We start from the raw sequence: 22,412 nt of genomic DNA, 5'->3' as shown, positions 1-22,412 counted from the left end.
TACGCACTGTTCATGTAAATAATGATTATTTTGCATTCTTCTCTGTGGGAAGAGAGAGTTGGTTTGACCAGTGTGGTTGGAGAGGTGGTTATTCCATCCTCCAATCCGTGGTCACCTTTAGAATTCTATAAATACCAGATGTTTGAATAAAACCTTCTCTTTTTACTCCTTTAAACTTACTAAGCGTTTGTGTACTCTCTTTGCGTCCAATAGCGACGCTTGAGTTCACATCAATTAATTAATCAATCTTACAACAAAAAACCAACCCTGCCACTGATCGAGAAGCCATAATATAAATAATGTATTTGAAATATATTTTTCCTTACCAGATTCCCCTTTCCCGCATCTTCCATGACTGGTGGAAGCACGGCTCCTTCCGAGGACACGGGATCTTGGCTGTGCCCCCTGCTGCTCCCTCCTGCCAGCCCTGAGCCCACCCCAAGGCGCTCATCCAGGTTGCCCCCATCGCTGCTCCGTGCCCAGTTGGGGGTGGCGGGGTGGGAGCTGTGGCCCCGTTGGCTTTGCAGGCTGGGGCGCCTTCCCATCGGCGCTCCCGACAGGGACCGGCAGCGGGGTTTGAGTCCCTCGGCAGTGAGGTCCGTCCTGGAGCCCACCTCCACCTCCACCGTGGGGATTTGGAAGTTGAAGACGCTGCCATGGCTCAGCCGGCGCTTGGCTGGAGCCAGGCCCAGGAGAGACTGGGAGCCAAGGAGAAGCAAAACAGAGAGAAGAGCGTAACATCACAGAGGAAATCTGGGGAAGCGCTAAATTATCACAGCTTAGTAACGTTTGCTATCAGCCACTGCAAGTCCAAAACTCCTATTTGATTTAGATTTTTTGGAAAGGATTATGTTTAGATTCTCAACGGCAGATAATAAAACTTTATGAGCTGTACCAGCTATTTTTGAGATAAGCTTTATACTTCATTTTAGGTATGGATTTTTTCACAGAGAATGATGGTATAAAAGCTAAGTTCTGATAGTCATTCACTTTTTTTCATTTATCTTTGTTATAGACAATTTATCTAACTGTTTTTTATAACTCTTGCTTTTCAAATTAATTTTTTCATCTAATTATTCTTTATCCCAACATTTGTTTGTTTTAAAGACTTAAGAGTAATCTGTGTTTCTAATGGGATTTTGTTCATGCTTTCAAGCCATTAATTTTAAATTAAAATTAGAAAAGCTTTAAGGATCTCAGATTCAGATAATAGATTACCAACTTTCGTTGACTATCTGGAAGCTGTGACTTGGGAAGTTCTTCTTCATTTTCTTCTCTCCCCAATGACTTATTTCTCATTTCCCTATTGCTTCTTTCTTTGATTTCTTTGGGTGACAGAGAAGAGGCTTCAAGGGAGGTAAGTGACAGGATATCAATCCCTTTAATACCCAATGACTGAAATTAAAAAAAAAAAAAAAGGATTATATTTTTGCTGGGTGCTTTGATTAAAAGCAGAAAGAAAACACTTCTGTGCTCTATATTATTATTTCCTGATAACAATTTGTGTTTCACAAAACTCGCTAAAAATCTTCAAATATGTAATAATGCTAAGTGAAAGAGGAGAGAATTTCCCCAACATATGGAGCACTGAACAATTTGCTATTTGCAGTGTGTTATATGATTACAAGTACTGGGCCTGCCAGAGGCAAAATAATCACATTATAGCTCCTACTCCTCCATATGGCAAATTTGCTTACAATAAAAATGCTCAGTTTGAAAATATAATGCAGTAGAATATATTCTTTCCCCAAAATAAATGTTCAAACCATAATAAAAGTCTTTCTTTTCACTGGGGGTCCTTGGGACTATATTCACAGTGTGGATGATTTTCCTTCCAATGCTGAATTTAGGGTGATATTTTTCAAGCACAGTATCTTGTTCCAGAAGCTTCTATGCTATTTAAGTTACCAAAAGACTTTTCATTCAGCTACAATAGGTTTTGGCTCAGATGTTAATGCAGCAGAATTACTGTGTGTTTCTTTGTTCAGCAGCCCAAATGACAAAATAGAATAAAAAAAGAAATTAAAAAACCTAAACTTTCTTTTGGAAGCTGCTGGTTGATGGAACTTTATGTTTTCCCAATTTAAAAATACTGCTTTTCTTAAAGTAACATCAACCTTTAATGCTTTTTATCCAGAATAAGAATCATTGTTTCACAGGAAACATACACAGCTGAACAAGGAGCTGTTCTGCAGCTCCAGGAATCACTAATTTCAACAAGCTATCACTTGCTCCTGTTTCCATGAATGTTTTTTCTATACAGCTGTACACAGGGAGTGATGCTTTTTCTTATGTCTGGATGGGGCTCTGAGCAACCTGGTCTAGTGGAAGGTGTCCCTGGCATGGCAGGGGCTTGGAATGAAATGATCTTTAAGGTCCCTTCAACCTAAACCTGACCAAATATAGAACAATGACACAAACACCTGAAAGTGAATAATTACATACCTCTTGCTCCTTTTGCAGTAATTCCATGGCTTCCCGAAATTTCCTTTCCTTTGCCTCGGTTTCAGCAATGGTGGCCTTGTTCTGGTCCTCATATGCCATTGTTACTACAGCCAGAATCAAGTTGACTAGATAAAATGAGCCCAGAAAGATGACCATCATGAAGAAGACTACATACACCTTCCCAGAAGCTCTGAGGGTCTGCAAGCAACACACCCCAGAGATAAACATTACCACAAAAAATACCAGGTAGGCTTTCAATGTGTCTCTGAGATTCTTTAAAAGCTCTGAGCTTCCTAGACACAATGCTTCAGGAAGCTTACATGGAATTATACATTTCTTTGCCATTCTTCCCTGTCTTCCTCCCTCCCACGAAGACAATGGAGGAGGCATTTTTTTCATTTTTGAAGGACAGTACAGAACCCTTTTAGGACTTTTTTCCAAGAGCAGGGCAAAAGGGCTGGGAAGCAGTTCAGCATCCCTTTTCTAGGAGTCACAGGCTGAAGGGAAGATGTGGGCTTGATGACTTGCAGCTATTGGTTTTATTTGAGGTTTCTTGTCCTCTCTACACATTTTCTGCTTCAACTAATGAAGATCAGCCCTGAGCCATGCACAAAACTGGTACCTGTTGGTACAGACGCTCCCAGTAGTCCTGGGTCATCAGGCGGAATAAAGAAAGAAAAGCCCAGCCAAATGTATCAAAACTGGTGAAACCATAATCAGGATTTGGCCCAATTTTACAGCACTTATAGCCAGGAGGACAGTCCCTGCAATTAATAACAAAAAGTGGAGCTCTTGTAAATGTGCAGATTTCAAGGAAAACTTCAGCTTGATGTAAGAGCTCCGATTATGTTTTAGTTCTGCAGTTCACTAGAGTGTAAAACAATTTTCTACTCCAGGTAGTACTGGCTGGAAGGAGGGATGGAAAAAGCAGCACCCACAATCCAGAAACAAAGGAAGAAAGCAGGCTGGAGTAGATCACCATCCCAGGACAGCCCCCTCACCATCAATCCTCATCCCCTGCCCCTCACTGCAAAGCAGCCACATCTCCCTCCTTGCCCAAACCTGCCCTCCAAAATTCGTGTTTTGTTTTTCCAGTTTAATGCTCATGAGCCATCACAGAGAGGAGTCTCTGTCCTGTGATATACCCCAGATTTTTCATATTTTCAGTTATCTCATATATCCATGGGAAAAAGGAAGATAACACTTCAGGAAATTCTGAAAGACTGATTAGATCTGAATAAGCCAACTGCAGTTTCATACTTCATTCCCTACAAGACTTAAATTATTTGACTGTTTGCTATACTTTGTTTTCTGTGTCCTGTTTCTGTATTCAAGGAAAGTTTGGAATTTCTGCTTTTGTCTTGCATGACTAAACAAATATAGGAGCACTGAGGTAGAGAAAACTTCCAAGGAAGAAATAATCTTAAGTCACTCACCCAGCACCAGGACCACACAGCAAAATATCCACAGTACCATTTTTCCTAGCAAAGTCATCTATTAAAAAAAAAAAAAAAAAAAGGAAAAAAAATTTTAACCCAGAGCACTTTTTAGCCTGAATCCTCTATCATTTAATATTAATGGTAATGAGTAACCAGTGACCTATAAGAGCAAGTGCACAGGTTTCCCATGCTCACATTAACTGCACCAGATTGCAGGATGCCCTGGCCTCATTAATAAACATGCATATGTGTGTGCATGAATTCCAGACTGAAGGCAGTCCTTCTGAAGAATTTTTACAGTTATCACTTTGGCTACATCTGTATAAAGGAAATGATGAATTGGAAGACATAGGCTCAAATGCAGCCACAGAATCCCAGAGTGGTTCGGGTTGGAAGGGATGGTAAAACTCATCTCATTCCACCCCCTGCCATGGCAGGGACACCTTCCACTATCCCAGGTTGCTCCAAGCCCCATCCAGCCCGGCCTTGGACACTTCCAAGGATTCAGGGGCAGCCACAGCTTCTCTGGGCAACCTGTGCCAGGGCCTCACCATTCTCTGAATAAAGAATTTCTCCCTGACATCTAATAAAAGTGTTAAACCAATGCAATATTTGGTAAATGTTGGCATGAACTGGCAGAATTCTGGCCTGTAGCAATTACCCCTCTCCAAGAATGTGTGCAAACGTTGCTAGGAGTAGAATAGCCCATTTCTGCTTCCAATGAGCAATAAAACAGTCCAGTTCTGAGGGGGAAGAAAGAGTATTTGCTTGTGTGAATATCCACCACTGCTGAGCCCAACAGCAGCTCCTAACCCTGCTCAGCTGAGAAATGCAGATTTATCCATTAGGATGCTGGAGCTGTGCCCTTTTTGGACTCTTCTCTTATTTCTCTTAGCATTAGTTACTCTGCTATCAGCAGAATCAAAGTAAAAGCTCTAGCTAATAGCTAATTATCTCCATTAAGGTGTGGATTTATTATCCCAGATGGAAGGGAGGTCTCACATCTCCCTGTTGCTTCTCAAACCTCTCCTGGGCTCATCAATAAGTCAGCATCATTCAGAGCCACCAGGAGCCTTTGATATCAGCTCTGCCATACCATGTAAATACCCCATAAAGGAATTAATCCCTATCTGGGCTACTTTCCACTGGAATTTTGCTCAGCTCCACTCCTGCAAACTGAAAAAAGAAAAGGTTTTTTTTAAGAAGATTCAGTGATTGAATTTCAGAGAATCATAATAAAATATAGTTCTCCATGTGGGAGATGGGAACTTCCCACAAAATCATGAAGAAAGCAGTCCATAAAAATATATAAAAATAGTTTTATAGAAAACTGGGCTTATAGGCCTGTACATCCTAAATCTTATAAGAAACTAATCTACCAAGCATTAAACCTGTCTGGGCTCTCCTATTCCTTTTGGCATAGGATCTGAGCAATGCAAAGGTTGTGAAGCAACACAGATTTTATATTTCTTGAGCTCTGTTTTCTCCACAACATTGTCTTTATACAGCTTCAATGTTCTACATATACGAAAGTACAGATTCTTCTGCTTCTTGTTCTTCAGCACAGAAAAATCAGCATTTTTAGCCTGACTTTGCCACAACCATGGTCTCTGCTATGGTGTTCTAGTCACTGGTTCATTTTCAAGTTTGCTTTCAATTATGATTTTTGCAGCATTCTGTACATGTAAATTACTTGTTTCGTATGTGTAGAAACTTGTTTCTTTTGGTAGGAACAAGAAAAACAAATGTTTCCCTCAAAAATATTTTCTACACTTTCTTCCCCTGGTCTGTGAAGTTATTGAAAAAAACCTGTCTGAACAAATCTCCCACACAGAGTGTGGACAAACAGCAATTCTGTGTGATTTTTGATGTATTTCATGAGTTGCCCTGGGAAAATTCTTTTCTCCCTGTGCAACTGCTTCTATGTCTGAAATCACTGGGAGAGATTTTCTTCAGTGATGAAGATTTCTTCATATTTCTGGCACAGACATTGATTATTTTGAGTCTGGCTTTTTCATATCTATTGAGTCTTCTCCTTTAACACAAGGCTTTGCTTTGCTATTCTGAATTGCACCTTACAATTCTTCCTCTGAGAATGTTTTGATGCATTTTCAGATGTCTGCTCCATGGTTCCATCACCAGCCTCAGCCAAGGTGTAAACATGAAACATATGTATTGTATATATCTTATATAAGATTTAAAATAAGATATATATAAAAGACATAAAATCAGATCTATATATTATATAAAATATATATATCTTATATATAATAAGATATAACAAAATAAGATATAGTTGATGTCAAGAAGTAAGTAATTTGCCTTTTCAAAAAACTCCTCTGTTTTAAGCTGTTCAGTTCTCACTGAGCAGGAAAATGAAGATGTATGGGCTCTTCAGCCTGTAGTAAAAGGTGAACTTTGGGGAATTACAACAGAGAATGAGCTAATGCATGTTTCAGTTATTGTCATATCATTCAGGGAAACAGATCCAGATGTTACTGGAAAATTTGGGAGTGCTTTTTCTTATAATGAGGGGAAGGAGTGCATTCCTGGATGCCTGCAAGCTGCTCTGGCAATCAGAAGGCCATTATCAGGTAGTTACTCATCAAAACATCAATCAAAACATCCTAATTCACAGCAGGGGTTATAGGTGTGCATAGGTGTCTATAGCATCATCTAAAGAAGAATTAAGGAGAAAAAATTACCTGAATCATTAGCAAACTTTTCATAACTTTCCCATGTTTTATTACAAATCTCTGTAGAGTTCCTGATACACTTTTGCCTGAGATTGCCCTTAAAAAGCTGGAGGCCTATGAGGGCAAAAACACTCAGGCAGAAAACAGTCAGGATCATCACATCAGCAAGCTTCTTAACAGACTGGATAAGTGCCCCTACAATGATCTTGAGCCCTAAAAAGACAATAAAAAAAGGAAATGCAGGATGAAAAACTGAGATTCAAATATAACACTGGAGTAGAATTAAAACAATGTATAAAAGTATAAGAATTACAGGATAATATGTGGCAAATATATTTGCAATACAAGTATATTTAGAATGAGAGTGACTAATATGAGAGAAATACTTTTTCCTCCTTTCATTGACCCTGCAATTTTTAGATGTTCCTTTAATCTCTGAAAAATATTCATGCAAAGGTGATGAACTAGACTAGAGATAGTCTAGTTTTCTTTATCCATGAAAAGTAATATGCGTTAATTCAAATTATACTTCCAACACTGGTAGTTTGGGAAGATAATATCCAATCTGAACCTCTCCTGGCATGAATTGATGATGTAAAATCATTAGTGGTAAAGACCCTTCAATATCCAGAATTATTTCTGTGGAACCATAACACACACATCAGCTAAAAGCATATTCTGTAAAACTGACATTATAAATCCTGAGCAGTATCTTTAAAAGCATAATGAAAACAAACTATATTCAATATTCTTTCTAGCACTTGATTCATTCTGACTGGGACAGATGAACTGAGACACTTTGTGTTTGCACAAATTCAGCTGTGTCTGCAATTTGTGAAAGATACAGGGGGGAGAAAAAGGCAAAAGCCAACATTTTGAATGAAGCAAAGAATGTAAGGAAGAGAAAGTACTCAGCAAGTAAAATTTCTTACCTGGGACTACTGAAATGGTTTTTAAAGCCCTGAGAACCCTGAAAGTCCGGAGGACTGACACACTCCCCAAGTCACTAAATGCTCCCACATACCTGTAAAGAGCAGATGTGAAATACCAAGTGGTTGAACAGAGTTAACTGGGCATTTATTTACAGTGGTCATTCTTGGATGTCAATCTTTCCAAGTGTATTTCAAGCATTAAAAAGCTGAAGACTTATAAAATAGAAATGCATTTCTTCATTATTAGAGTTTCCCTCTGAGGTGGCTCCTGGCTTGTGCACAGCTTATGAGCATCTTTAATCATTAATATAAAATACAAAAGTACCACTCAATATTATGAATTTACAAATGCTGGCTAAGCTGTTTTGATCTTCCTTCTGTATCTGCATTTAACCAGTATATAGAAGCTTGCTAATTACCAGAAAATCAAGCTTTAACTACGATTTTTGGAGATGGAGCCATAATTCAATCCACTATCCTGGTGTTTATACCCATCATGCTAAGTGCAAAATTATACTTTCATTCATGAGGTCAGCCAGTCTGTATTTATACCCAGCTCTTAAATTTCACCAGTCTAAACACATCCATTCACATATACCCACCACTGGGAATATCTTGCTCTGCACAGCTCGAGTCCCTTCTTGAAAAACTAAAATATTATTGTAATACAGTTGGGTGCTAAACAAGGAGAAAAGTCAATATTCTAGATAGTTTCAGGTGCAATTAGGAGCCATGGGTTGGTTTTTGAACCACAGTCAGCCTTTTGCACCACAGCAATGAGAATTTCTAGCACAGAGAGAGGAGGCAGGTAATCCATATTTTATTTGTTCCCACTTACGCCATGACGATAACGGTGAAATCCAACCAGTTCCAGGGATCCCGGAGGAAAGTGAATTCATTTAGACAGAATCCTGTTGCCAATATTTTTATCAATGATTCAAAAGTGTAAATGCCAGTGAAGGTAAATCTAAGGAGGGGAGAGAAGAGCCAAAGGGAAAGAGCAGTGTTAGCACTCAGTGGAAGAGGCACTGTCAGACTATTTAAAGTCTGGGCCAGCAAAATGAGACAATGCCAGAGAGAACTAAGATTTCTGCTGGAATTCAGTGTATTCCATCAGTATTTGCTTCACATGGAGATGGAGACAGTAGCTGACTGCAACCTGGACATGGCTATTAATGTGCAACCCATGACACACTTTTTGTCATTCGACAAATTTTTTCCAAATCCTTTCATGTGAGACCCCATAATTTCATGAACACCAAACTCCCAGTTACTAGCTAAAATAAATATCCAAATTTTTATCCTCCTCCAGTTTCAAGTGGCCAAGCGAATGTGTGATATGTTGTGTTATTTCCTTTGGGTGCACAGCAACCATTTCTGTGTAGAATATTTATAACACTTAGAGGAATAGAAGAGTAGAGGGTTTTCAATTTAAGATGGCAATTATTCTTATTAATGGAAAATTATCAGTAAAAGCTCTTCTGGACTTAACTGAGTGCACTTATAATTTCAAGGAGGCAGCAATATCCCTGCAGAATTCAAAAGGCTTTCATTTGGTAGTCAGCAAATGCACTGAGAAATTATATGGATGTAATGCTTCCCTTCTTATTTGGAAAGAAGTATTCTGAAATTATTCTTGAAATGCACTTGAATGGTAGCTGATGTCAACAGCAGATACAACTCTGATCCTACCTTTAACTCTCTCAGCATCTTCTGGTGCTGTAATACCATGTAGAGTTTTGTTCCTGCTTGAATGAGAATTTGCCATTCCAAGCTGTTTCAGTGTCATTTAACATGATATAGTAAAAAACACTTTTAAACCTGTTTTTAATGCTAAGTATTTGGGGATCTCCTTTGTGTTAGGTGTTAGAATCATCAGTATTCGTATTCTAGCATTTTTGCCAAAGTGAAAAAGTGACAGCTGAAATAGTCTCTAAAAAAACACCAAAACCAACAAACCCAAAACCAAAAGGATAAATATGGCATTATACATTTCAAGACTGACTGCAAAACATGGATTTATTGTGATTTAACATTGCAGGTGTTGGCAGCACTGAAGATAAAAGCTTTCCATTCTAACAGCACTCTGCAGGCCAAGTGCGTCTGACAGAACGTTTTATTAGAGCAAAACTCAGCATTTCAATATAATTTGTCAGAATTTTGAAAGACAGCAACTCCCATGTGCTCAATCAGCATCAGTAACCACAGGAAATACAGCTTGATAGAGAGCAAATAATTATTGAGTAACTTCAGGAAGTGGGAAAACTGGAGCAGCAGAACAGACATAAAGCCAGATCACCAGTGGAACTAAACCTACACTTACTCTCTCCTATAACATCAAAATTATTGTATATATTTGGCTTAAAGACAAAACTACTTCCTCAAATAAAATCTAAATTTAAAACCCCCTGTTAAGAGAAGCAACTTTCCTTTCAAATCTCCCACAAATTACCTTGCGTGAAAGTGGCAAGTCTCAACAACTCAATATAACTACATAAATAAAAAATACACATACCCACAGATACTTACTCAACATATGTGTTCCATGAAGGTGATGAAGTCTTGGATGACTCAGCCAGAGACATGAATACACAATTAGTTATAATGGTGCACATGATAAACCAGGTGAACAATGTTAGTCACGGGAGTGAAGGCAAATAATATGACATGGATTCAGAAATGCAACTAAATATTGCATTAGTCACTGGCTGATATTATCTGGCTTTTTGTCTAAAGCACATGCAAGAACAGCATGCACAGGTATTCACTGATTTTGAGCCATGCTAGATGATAAAACACTACTGCTGTCATTCATGGACTTCTGTACTGATTGCAGATCTGCTGCTCTAAGCATTTCCAGCCTGGAAAAAGGACCCTCAACCACTTTAGGATTAGGTGGAAGGATGCAATTTTAGTTTAATTTTACAAAATACAAGTTAAACACTTGCCCAAATCACACAGGTGGAGCCCAAATCTTCCTCTGACCTGGCAAAGCTCTTCTCTTCCAAAGGACAGCATGAAATCTGACAGGGTGATTGCAGGAGTCTCAAACAACTCTAGATCATAGAATCACAGGATATGCTGAGTTTGAAGGGACCCATCAGGATCAGCAAGGCCAGCTCCTGGCCCTTTTCAGGATATCCCAAGAGTCGCATCATGTGCTTGAGAGCATTGCTTCAGTGCTGCTTGAGCTCTGTCAGGCTGGTGCTGTGACCACTGTCCTGGGGAGCCTGTTCAGTGCCAAACCACCCCTGGGTGGAGAACTTTTTCCTGATATCCAACCTAAACCTCCTCTGGCTTGCCTCCAGCTCTTTCCTCAAGTCCTGTCACTGGTCACCAGAGCAAAGAAATCAGGGTCTGCCCCTCCACTGCCCCTCTCAAGGAAGTTGAAGACCACAGTGAGTCTCCCCTCAGTCTTCTCCAGGCTGAGCAGACCAAATGCCCTCAGCCACTCCTCATGTGGCTTCCCCTCCAGACCATTCACCATCTTCATATCCCTCCTTTGCATGCTCTCTAATAGATGAATGGGATTTTTAAATTGTGATGCCCATGTTTAGCCAGCTCTAGGGGCTTCCCAGGTGCTGTCTGGGACCTGCAGGCCCAGAGAACAGGAGCTTGGGTAGCTCTCTCTTATGTGGACACCAAAGCTCAAGCACATGACTCTGGAACTGGATCTCATGCCTTGTACCACACATGTGGGCAATCCATCGGGTAGAAGAGTATGGGAAAGACATCTTTCTTTGCCATTTTCCATCCTCTCCATCCCCACAAAAAGCAGGTCCTGGCTTTAGCTCTAGGCTGAAGTCCAGCTGTTAGAAGGACTGAGACACTCATGGAAATGCCAATGTCAGCCAACTCCTGCCCAGAGAAACCCCAGGTGAGAGGAGTGCTTCTTCCAGGGATGTCTGCGTGCTGCTGTGATGACAACCTCGAGTCACTGAAGTTACCTCACACCACAGAGCCAGGAGATGGCTACAAATCTGAAATCCACACAGGGACATCACAGACTCCACTCTGGCTCCGATTCAGTCTGAATCCACAGCTCAGGTGTCCTTCCCCAGTGCCAAACTGGAGCAATACACTTGTGATTCCCACCTCCTAAATTTGATATATGAGGTGGGATCTATATTACCTTTTTATTCCCAAGACATTCCCTTCAAAAGCATTCCTGGAAATATTTACTTTCATATACCCCATGTATACTTTTTGAATCTCATTTCCCAAAGAAACGAAGTTTACGTGGGCTTTTTCTATGTGTTTTCCTGTGTGTGCTTGCCTGTCTCAACCTTTTCTCTCACAACTGGCCAATGGCTGATCAGCTTTGGCACATGAGTTAAATTAATTCCCACATTTGGGGAAGCAGAAGATGAAAAAGAGGATAGCGATCCTATCAATCTTCTCACTGGGAAAGGCTTCAGAATGAGATACTTGTTTATGACACATCAATAAATCAATATCAGAGCTCAAAGCACAAATCTGTAGAAAATCAGGCTTAATAAGCCAAATACTCACAAATCTTATTTCTAAATATCACAAGAGCACCAAAACACTAATAATATCTGAGGTGATTCATAATTCGAATCTGTCTGTAGAGAGGAAAAGACCAATGCTGTAAATGCTGTAACTCAATGCTGTAAAATACAAAAGCACATGATTATGTAGGGTTTTATAATCAAAAAGATTGAATAAAGCCAATAAAAGGATATGAATGTATTAAAATTTTAATTGCTCTTCTTCGTATTGGATGGAAGGGACTGAAGATCCACAGGGCACGTGTGGCAGTAAATCTGTAAATTGTTTTCTGCTTGTTTAGCACTATGAAAACCTTTTAAAAATAAACAAACAAGAATTTGTCAGCAAGTTGAACACAGAACTTATTTTTGTGCTATATCCTCTTGTGTCAGTCATGAGCAAGAGCTGGAATTTCACTTTAGCCTGGTTTAGTGGAAAGGTTGAATAAATTTGCTACCTTTCATCAGAAACTTTAACTCACAAGCTGCAAAATATTCCTTAGAACAAACTTCTTTTTTCAACCTTGTGATTTGCAAAGAGCCATGCACAGAACTAATTTTGCTTATGATTATTCTCTTAAAACAGAATGAGCCCCTCATTGAGCCAAAATGTCGAAGAGATGCAAGGAAGAATTGCAGCCTTTTTCATTATTTGCTATAGTTGACAGTGATCCTCTAGCTCCTGGACTGTAGAAATTAGTTCAATGTCTAACCTCCTCTCAAGCAAAAAGCATAATTCCCAAAAGATTAGCTTCCATTTCTCTGTCTGTTATTGAAAATCATATTATTCAGTATGTCACAACTGGAATATGGAGCTTGAGCCGTGAGGTTGCAAGGATTCACCAGCAATCATTTTAAAACAATCTTTTTGTTTAAGTATCATTTACTGTATGTGTAAGTGAAACAAAAGCATTGAGATGGAGCAAAAAACATTGTTCAAAACTATGGAATTTACGAACATATACAAAATTATGTACAAAATGTACAAATTTACTATAACTCATTATTATAACTTCTTTCTAAACTCCCCTTTTCTTCCTTTATCCAGTTTATTTTTTCTGCTTCAATTCTGATTCAAATCTTAATTTATATCATATTATTTAATTTTTAAAATTTAAAGTTAAGCTTTTTAAAAAAAGATTGCAGCAAACCACTCAGCTGTGCCAACTGCATGCATTGTTTAATTGAGAAAGGGATGAGAATTTGTATGTAAGCAAAACTCTTTGACAGATTGCCCACAGAATCCTTTGGCAATGCAATAAATTAAACTGAATTAAATTAATTAAAAATAAAATCCAAGCATCTTGGTTGGCTCTAAATTAATTAAAAATAAAATCCAAGTATCTTGGTTGGCTCTAACCTTATGATCTTTGTAGTAAGGGTCGAGATCCTCCAGTGGTTCCCCAATGAGCTCTGGAGGAGGATTTCCATAGAGAGCTGGCAACTTCTGGAAAGCTTTTAGGTCAAGCTGAGGACGTGGTTTCTCCTCAGGTTTCTGCTCTGTGGTATTTTTTTGACAATTCTTTTTGGCAGCAATTCTCTTTTTGATCGCTGCCAAGGATTCCTGAGTGAACCTGCGGAAGTTGTTGGCTCCAGGTAGCAAGAATTCAGCCATTTTCATGCTTCTCCTCCTGTCACTGATTCTGTCCAAACAATAGAAACAAGTAGAAAGGAAGTCAAGTAACTCCAAAACAGGCAAGTTATGGAAATGAAACAACTGTTTGCCCATGCATGGCTAAGAACTTCAACTTTTTAAGCCATCATCTTCTACAAAGAAGGAAAAAATAAAGAGGAAAATATATGATAAATACCTTTTTCAGTGAGATGTCTTCTCAGTATTTTTTTGAATTATATGCACAGATAGAATGTGAGCAAACCTCTGTAAACTTAAGAGTGTATTTTGAGTACCTCATATAAGAGATACATTATCCTAAATGCTCTTGAGCTGCTCAGGAAAAAGAAAGAAAGAAAAAAAATAACCAACCAAAACCTACTCTTCTGGTTCAGCCCAACAGCCCAATATTTGGAAATGGGACAGTAAAACTCAATCCAACTGCAACATCAAATGTGTGGAAGTTGTCAGCAAGAGGAGGATCAAGAATTAAATTAAATAATGCAGATGGGAATACTCAGATGGAAAGTCCATCCCGGTGGACCCAGCACAGGAACAAGCAGCATCCAAGAGGCTTTAATTTGTGACACACAGAGCTTGGAGCACAGAAATGCTTGATCTGACAAAGTTTATATTTTATGCCTTCCTATCAGAAGGAAATTATTGAGAATAAGCTAGAAAAACACTTTGCATTTTTGATTAAGAAATGTGGCCAGGTTTTGGATAGAATCCATCCACTGAACACAACCTGAGTGCATGCTCTGCAAGGAGATTTCTCCAAAATATTTTCTTTGATTATGACCTCTGGGAGGACATTGTTAATTCAGTAAGGAGTCAGGGAACTCCTGAGCCAGTGCAGCCCTACCTGCACACTGTGCAATGATCCCACCTGGGATCATTTGGGCTCTCCCTGGGCTGGACCAGTGCTGAGCAGGCACAGAAAATCACTTTAGAGGCACACAGACAGGATTTTTCATTCAGAAGCTGCCACCACCCCTTCAAGTGTGCTTCAAATTTGACTCCTTAGCAGCAGTGAGAGCTTAATCTTGAAATTTAAGTCCTCCTGCTAGACAACGTGTTCTTGCTTTCCAGATACTACATGGAACACCCCAGGAAGAGACAGCCTGAACCAAGAGCTGTTTTATTTTGTAAACAATTTTTCTGTATGTGCTGACTGCCTGTATCTTCCCCTGCCAAGCAATGCCTTTTCATTTCTCCCCAGATACAACGTGATTTCAGCTGACCTCACATTGCTGAGCTGTAGGAAACCATTGCTGTGAGAACAACAGCTGGAGGCCAGTGACAAACTAACTGCAGTGAAATTGCTCCACTTTTGCAGTCTGCCTGCCTCTCCCATTAAAGCAGCACACAAAATTATGAATATGAGAAGTAACCCTTGCTCCCAGCACAAATTAACATCATTTCTGGAAGAGAAATGGGACAGTCAGGCAAGAATACTCATTATTCTATACTTTTCAATATCAGGTTAACAGTCTGGAAGCTGTGTGTGGTATTACAGCAAAAACAAAAACTACAACATCCACTCACAAGATTTCAAGCCTTCATCTGGACAAAGTTGTGTTTGTTTTGTTGGTGTTCAGAGTAATTCGGATGTTGTGGTATCAGTAATGGGAGCTGTGAATGGTGCATGAAAAGATGAAATTTCTGTGCAAGGCATGAAAGGAATAGAATAATTACTTTATTAGGCTTTGTGCCAAATTTTCCAAACATACCCATCCCTCCACTTCCATACAAATTTACCTGATCTTAAAAATTCACCATTAAAATTCTGTGTTTGTTGCAGATTCCATTGCGGTTTTATGTCTTCCCTTCCAAGAAACCATCTTGTAACCTTCCAGAAAAGAAACTTTGATTCTCACACCATTTCCCCCCAAGACTATTCCAGGGCAGAAGAGATTCTAGGAAAACAAGAGGTTTCTGGCTAAAACCAAGGATGGGGAATTAGAAGGAAGCAGGAGGGCAGATATAGCCTGGAGTCCTTTGCCAGAGCTGGAGAGCAGGCAGGGACATCTTTCCTGGTGGTTTTATAAATTGCTTCAAACAATTATGGAAAAATTAATTTTTCAAACATTCAGGGAAGGAAATCAAGCCTTGAGCTTGTTGTCTCACATGTCAGCAGCGAAATTTCCATGAGAACAGCTGCAAGCCATGGAGCAAAAGGCTAAAACTACACTTTTCATCCATGGGCAATTCTGAGTAAATCAGCCTAATGCTGAATAAAATCTAAAAATTGCTTGAAATTGAGTAATTGGGGGCAAAATGTTCCTGATTCATTCAAGCGTCTTTAAAAATATCCCCAAACTAATTTCTGTTACTCATAGTCTAAGAGAGAGTGGCACACAAAAGACAGTTGAGATGTATTTAGTTTTTATGTGAGCAGGTATCAATGGAGCAATTTGACCTAAAGTAGAAAAAAATGTTAATGTAAAACCATTTTCCCCTTATTGTCACAGAAGAAACAAAGTACCATTTTGGCCTTTTCTCAAGATTTGAAATACCTACAAAACAAAGTGATATTTAATTATTTAATATCTCTTGAAAATTAAATTTTTTCTTATCCTTGGAGTTCTTAAAGACCAAACACCGATAATGAAATCACCATGATCAGAGAATAATTATTTGAATTAAAAAGCACAAAGAACGAAACAAAAAAGCATTTATGATTTGTTCCAGCAGCTGTCAAACATACTTTTTATGAATTGTTTCTCAAATACCAAAATATGTAGCTGGATATATTTCCAAGCTCTTTGTGAATAGACTGGGAAACAAGGTTATTGTCAAAGATATTTTCTCTCCTTTAATTGTGATAAAAACCACCCCAAATCAATCCCATTTAATGAATAAAATTGTTCTTAACTACTTGCTTTTATGGCTTCATCATCTGTTATGAAAAGAAGTGAAAAATGTTGACTATTCCTGTGTTCAGCATGACCAAAATAAGTAATATGATCAGAGTGGCCAGGATTACCCAGGATTTCTTCTCGTTTGGTTTTTTAACTTGGCAGATTGTAACTATGCTTGGGCTGTGTTTCATCTTTCTACACCTGAACGACAGGAAGAGAAGTCCAAATTTTCAAGAACTAAATTTAAAAAATATGTTATAGGAGATCAAAGTTTCTATAGAATTGTTCTACTCTTTCCCCAGAAACCTTCCTGTGTCTTGAGGCAGATGATTTAATCAAATCAAATTGACATTTTCTTAATGGCTCTTAAGATACATATTAAAATAATGCTTCTATCTTAACATGTGAAACTTTTAAATCAGGGAATTATTTGGGTTGAAAGGGCACTTAGGAGGTTCCTCAGAATGGGTAAATCACAAGGGGGGGGCTTTGCCCAGACAAATTTCCAAGAGCAGAGTCGGCACAACCTGTTGGAGTAGCCTGTTCCAATACTTGACTGCCTCAACCCATTTGGATCCCCCTTGTTTTAATTTATGCCTCTTGCCTCTTGTCTTCAAAAGAAAATACTGTATTCATAGAATAATTGAATGGTTTGGTTGGAAGGGATTCTTAAGATCATACAGTTCCAATCCCCTGCCATGGCAGGGATATCTTCCACTACCCCAGGTTGCTCCAAGTTCTGTCCAGCCTGGCTTTGAACACTCCCAGGGATGGGGCAGCCTCAGCTTCTCTGGGCACCTTGTGCCAGGGCCTCACCACCTCATAGGAAAGAACTTCTCCCTAATATCCAGTTTAAATCTCCCATCTGTCAGTTTAAACCCATTGTCCTGTCACTCCATTCTCTTGTCCAAAGTCCCTCTCCAGCTCTCCTGGAGCCCCTTGAGGCACTGGAAGGAGATCCAAGGTCTCCTTAGAGCCTTCTCTTCTCCAGGCTGAGCAGCCTCAGCTCTCTCAGTCTGTCTCTCATTTGAAAGGTAAAAGGCAACTCCCAAAATGCCTCTCTATAAGGAGAGCACACATTACCTCTTCTTCAGCCCATTTAGTTACTCCTCCATTGCAGCCTACAAGGAGCCTCTCCCAGGTCGGACTGCCACCATCCTGTGCAGCTCCACTGAGATTGCCAAGGGAGGCAGACCCTACACCCTCCTTGAAATCAGCAAAACTGTGAATTCAGAGCATTTAATGACGACTAAACACAGAGATTAACATAGACACATAGAGAGTACCAAAAAAAAAAAAAGTAACAGATTTTTCTCACTAGAGTGAGATAAACCCCCACTCTTCAAACTGGATTTACAGTTTACTGTTCTCAGTGCTGGAGAATGAAGCTAGCAGTGTGGAGTTTCACAAAATAATTCACCTGATAAAGCCAGTTAGCATTCATCCAGAAAGCCCCTCTGGGTGGGATTCATTTCACCTCAGTGCAGACATCCTGGAGTTACACAGCTCCACCTCCACGAGGTCCCACGCTGCCTGCTGAGACCCCTTTTCACTTCTACTTCAGCAAAGAAATGCCAGCTGACTACAACTGATGACCTGAAATGTCTCAAGTGAGATGAGATAAATTCAACTCTTTCCATCTATTACACCTATTCTTCTCACTGCCCCTACTAATGGACAGTGGCTAAACTTCCAAAGATTGGTGATTCTCCAGTCACTGGTGGGACTGGGCAAACCTCATTAGTCACCAGCAGACTGTGAACACATAAAAATTCTATGATTGCCTAATACTGAATTGTCTCATTAATGACTACTTCCAGCACAAGCCTTCTTAGCAATTAGTGAAGCGTTAAGTCACATTTTCTTTTGCCTGGTAAGGGGCCACTAATTTTCAGCTACTTTTTCATCATAAATAATTTAAATCTGTGCAGAGATCACTTTCTGTAAGTGCTTGAGCAGTCAATGGACAAGTTGTCAAATGGCCAGTCGCAAGCACTGCTGAGGAAACACAGAAACTCCGTGGCAGCACAGGAGTGAACCTGAGAGAAAAGAGCTGGAAAGCTGCTAATGGCCATGGATGAATCCATTGGTGCTGGAGTTGGGTGTAATCACCTGCTCATTAACATCAGCCCGTGAACTTTAACTGGCAGCTTTGGTGTCCCCAAGGAAACAGCCAAAGCGTAGAAACAACCTGTTGGTCATCAAGAAGCACCAAAGCCTCCAAAAGTGGCCAGAACAAGATTGTAAAAGCCAACAGCAAATGTGGTGATGTGGTTTGCACCGAGTCATCATCATCCAGGCATTCCCTGCCCATCCCTGTCCCTAAGGATAGTGGGTGTAAGCAGAAGACAAGGAAAGATTGGTTGGAAAGTCCATGAGCCAACAACAGGATCCAGAATTATCTCTCCAATCTCTGAGGAGCCCAGGGAGTGGAGAAGACCTCAAGGAACCCCCACAGCTCAGGACTATGGTTGGAGCTGTCCTGTAGGAAAGTTAACTGATAAAATTGCATGCATTTGTGGTTTAAGTGTGATAGTATCTGAATCCACTGATCCTCCACACTGTGGCTTTATACAGTGGCAACTGCACAAAGAATTGAGGTTATAGTCTCTTTCCTCTGCTGTTATCAAGGAAATTGGTCAGGTGCTGGTCAGATGATAGGAAAATAAACCTCAGGTGTGAGGTTTTACAAAACAAAGGGAAGAAACAGGTCAGGACTTGGCCCTCTCATAACTTAAATAAGAAATTGAATATATATTGATTTAGAAGTGCCATACCAAGAAGTATCAGTAGGTCTGGGGGCAGATTTAAGAAGTGTAACCAGACAGTGTGAATCACTCACTTTCATCACTCTGAAGTGGTGTCGTGGTTTGACACGGGAAGAGAATTTTTTTTGGAAGGAAGAGGTCCATCCAGTCAGGGGTCAGGTTTGGACACTGACACTTGGGGTGACCAATTGAAGGTGGACACACCTCTGAGAACACAGAGGGGTTAAAAGCGGAATTCCCAGGAGGACTCGTCCTTCTTTGGTTCCGGTCATCGCAAGGTACAGACCTCCCCTTCCCAGCCTTGCCTGGGTGAGGGAAGGGAGCCATGCGGCCTGCAGAGGTAGGCCAGGGGGTGAAGGATCAGAACCGAGCTGGGCCAGCTCCTGCGGATGGAAGGGTGGAGAACATCTGGGATGTCTTTGTTTCCCCACCCCACCAAGCTAGAGGGAAAAGAGATAGAGAGCCAGCAGACACCTGGAAGTTTGCCGGCAGAGGAGAAGGAGAAGGGGGGGGGGGGAAGATGCCCAGCGTGGGAGATGGGAGACAGAGTCCTGGGCCAGATTTCAGCCGTACAGGGAGTCCGGGAATTTTAACCCTTTCCTGTGAAATGAGGGTTTTATGAAATATTACTCCTCCTCAATTTGAAGGAAAGAGAGGCAGCCTGGGACCTCAGATGTTAGGGAAAGAAGGTTGGGGGGGAGATGATGGAGTGCCTTTTGGATGGACTCTGCTTGTTTACCATAGACTGAACCACTCTTTCTTTCAAGAGGGACTGCATTTTAGGGGGATGCACTGGTGAGCCAAGAGACTTCTTCAGCAACTACCAGTTCAGGAATGAACAGAGAAAAGCTGAGGAGGGTGTGAGGATGCCCTCCGTCTTCAGAGAAGAAGAGAAGGAGATCTCTGTTCTTGGATCCTCGGCCCCAGGGGAAAATGGGGGGGACTGTAGTCCCAAAATGAGACACTGGACTGTTGTTCCTGGTGGTCCTTGGCAAAGCATCCTTAAAGGGGCCCTATAAGCAGTCTCTGTCCATGCCCGGTCGTGAGAGCACTGTGACATGGAGAGGAGAGTGTCACACTGGCCGGTGTGTCTGGGCAGTGCCACGTGTGACATGGAAACACAAGAGGTGGCAGCTGTGTTTCCTGGGGGTCTATGGTGCAAGGGGGACTCCTCTCTTCCCCGATGGATTCAGTATTGATTATCTTGAAGGGTGAAAACTTGATTGAGGATCCAAATGGGTCTCGCTGTGGTTTGGTGGAGTTGAGTGGTGGGAGGAGGAATGTTTTGGGAGGTTTTCGTTTTGAATTTTGGGTGGTTTTTTTTCTTTCCTTTCTTTTCCTTTTATAGTAGTAGTAGTAGTAGTGTAATAAAGTTTTTCCTTTGTTATTAAGTTTGGCCTGCTTTGCTCCGTTCCCGATTGCATTTCACAGCATTCAATTGATAGGTTGTATTTGCATGGGGCGCTGGCATTGTGCCAGTGTCAAACCATGACAAGTGGGAAAGAGGTGGAGGAAAAGGAGAAGGGGAAATTCATTCATTTCACCAAGCTTGAAACAGTCCTGCCCAAGGACGACAGTGGAAGGAAGGAGAACATGCTGCAGGTTACACAGGAGAGGGGCTAACTGTGATTTTTAACCATATATTTTCTACAGTGCTGTACTGAACCATCTGCAGATTTCACAGATACTCAAACTTTGAAGCAAACAGCTTCAAACGCTCTCACTGCCTCTAACATCCAAGTGTTTAAGGACATCCATGTAGGAATTGCAGTTGTTAACTTAAGATTTTTGCATTTGAGATTTAAGTTAAGGTCAGGCTGACAATATGTCATATTTTTTGTCTTTCCACATGTAAGCGGTGTTTCAAAAGTGGTTAATGTGATTAATAGTTCTATAAACTTATAACTCATATTAACATGAAGTGATTACAACACTTCAAAACTACAAAAGCTGTAGATAGTCATGGTTTGGATTTTGAACTGTTACCATTAACAGAAAGTACTAAATGCACCAAAAGTATCACAGATTTGCCATTTTGTCATTCTGAAGATTCCTTTCATTGTGTACATTTTCATACAGAAAGGTCTCCCAGCAGCTAAATATAGGGAGGAAAAAACTTAGGACAAAACACACAAGAAATATCTCCCCCAAGACCATAACAAAATTTAGCTGGTCCATGAAAGAAAATCTGGAAGAAAACCCCTCATCTGTCACTAAAATATAGTGGAAAAAAAACTTTAAACTATAAGTTTTGAAAAAAATTAATTTGAATGCACAATCTAAATTTTAACTTGAAGTGCCAAAGGTTTAGTTGTTCCATAATTTATTGAAATTTTCAAATTGCATGGTCTTTTGTCTGACACAGCTTTCTAAATATATTAAAATGTATCTAATTAGAAATTAGTTCTGAATAAACTGTTTGCATTAAGCATGTAATTTTATAGTGTCACTTAATAAGGACATACATAATGCCATTAGGATCCTCACTTTTTTTCATTAAATTCACAATTTGTCCTTTTCAAATTTTGAAAACTCAAATTTCAAAAAACCTTTTTTGTGGATATGGAAAATAATTTCAGATCAAGGCAAATAATTACAAAAAAACCAAAATGGAATACAACAAAAAAATTAAGACCTTTGAGACATGGAAAAGGAGCAACACCTGTACCACAGGAGAAACCTCCAGAGCATCTAGTTTTCCCAGGTTTCACTTAGTTTATTTTGCCCCAGAGTTTATCATGATAAAAGCATTCTCCAGGCACACTACAGCATATTCCACATATAAAACAGATAAACAATAAACAATTCTGCCATATTCACACACAGAAAAAATCTATTTTAAAATAAGATCCGTTCTTAAGTCTCAAAAAAGCTAAATGTTAGTCTGTATCAGAACAATATTACTAAGCCTGAACCTATGTAAGAGAGAGAGTAATGTTATAAAGCTTAAGGTTATTGAAAATTTTCTGTCTTTGCTTTGAAATAAATATTATAACTATAAAATCTGATGTTTGTAGATTAAATATACAAATTTGCAATTTTCATGCTCAGAAAAAAAACTTCCTTATATGCCTATTTACTTTTTTAAGATTTTATTTTTGACCCTAGTAACTTATTTCAGCAAAATAACAAGTCAAAAACACTG

The 22,412-nt window shown here is 39.8% G+C and overlaps 1 protein-coding gene across 2 annotated transcripts in view; it reads right to left on the bottom strand.

The window, feature by feature from the left end:
• LOC100220381 (sodium channel protein type 5 subunit alpha) overlaps nt 1-22,412 on the bottom strand; it is a 43,461-nt gene that overhangs the window by 20,695 nt on the left and 354 nt on the right. Inside the window, exons 2-12 of one of the 2 annotated variants that reach the window (XM_072925294.1) lie at nt 13,384-13,666; nt 12,223-12,337; nt 10,042-10,150; nt 8,351-8,479; nt 7,513-7,604; nt 6,590-6,793; nt 3,882-3,939; nt 3,068-3,209; nt 2,446-2,643; nt 1,219-1,395; nt 327-698 (exon numbers count right to left, since the gene is read on the bottom strand). In XM_072925294.1, the coding sequence (XP_072781395.1) occupies nt 327-698; nt 1,219-1,395; nt 2,446-2,643; nt 3,068-3,209; nt 3,882-3,939; nt 6,590-6,793; nt 7,513-7,604; nt 8,351-8,479; nt 10,042-10,150; nt 12,223-12,337; nt 13,384-13,644 (1,857 nt within the window). In that variant the 5' untranslated portion in view covers nt 13,645-13,666. Of the gene's footprint in view, nt 1-326; nt 699-1,218; nt 1,396-2,445; nt 2,644-3,067; nt 3,210-3,881; nt 3,940-6,589; nt 6,794-7,512; nt 7,605-8,350; nt 8,480-10,041; nt 10,151-12,222; nt 12,338-13,383; nt 13,667-22,412 lie in introns of those variants that run through there. The other variant, XM_072925293.1, reaches the window with a different exon arrangement.

Source organism: Taeniopygia guttata, chromosome 2 (genome assembly GCF_048771995.1).
Source record: "Taeniopygia guttata chromosome 2, bTaeGut7.mat, whole genome shotgun sequence".
In the NCBI taxonomy this organism is placed as follows: Eukaryota; Metazoa; Chordata; class Aves; order Passeriformes; family Estrildidae; genus Taeniopygia; species Taeniopygia guttata.
Note: the sequence above shows the minus strand (reverse complement) of the source record. Positions and strands in the feature narration are given on the sequence as shown.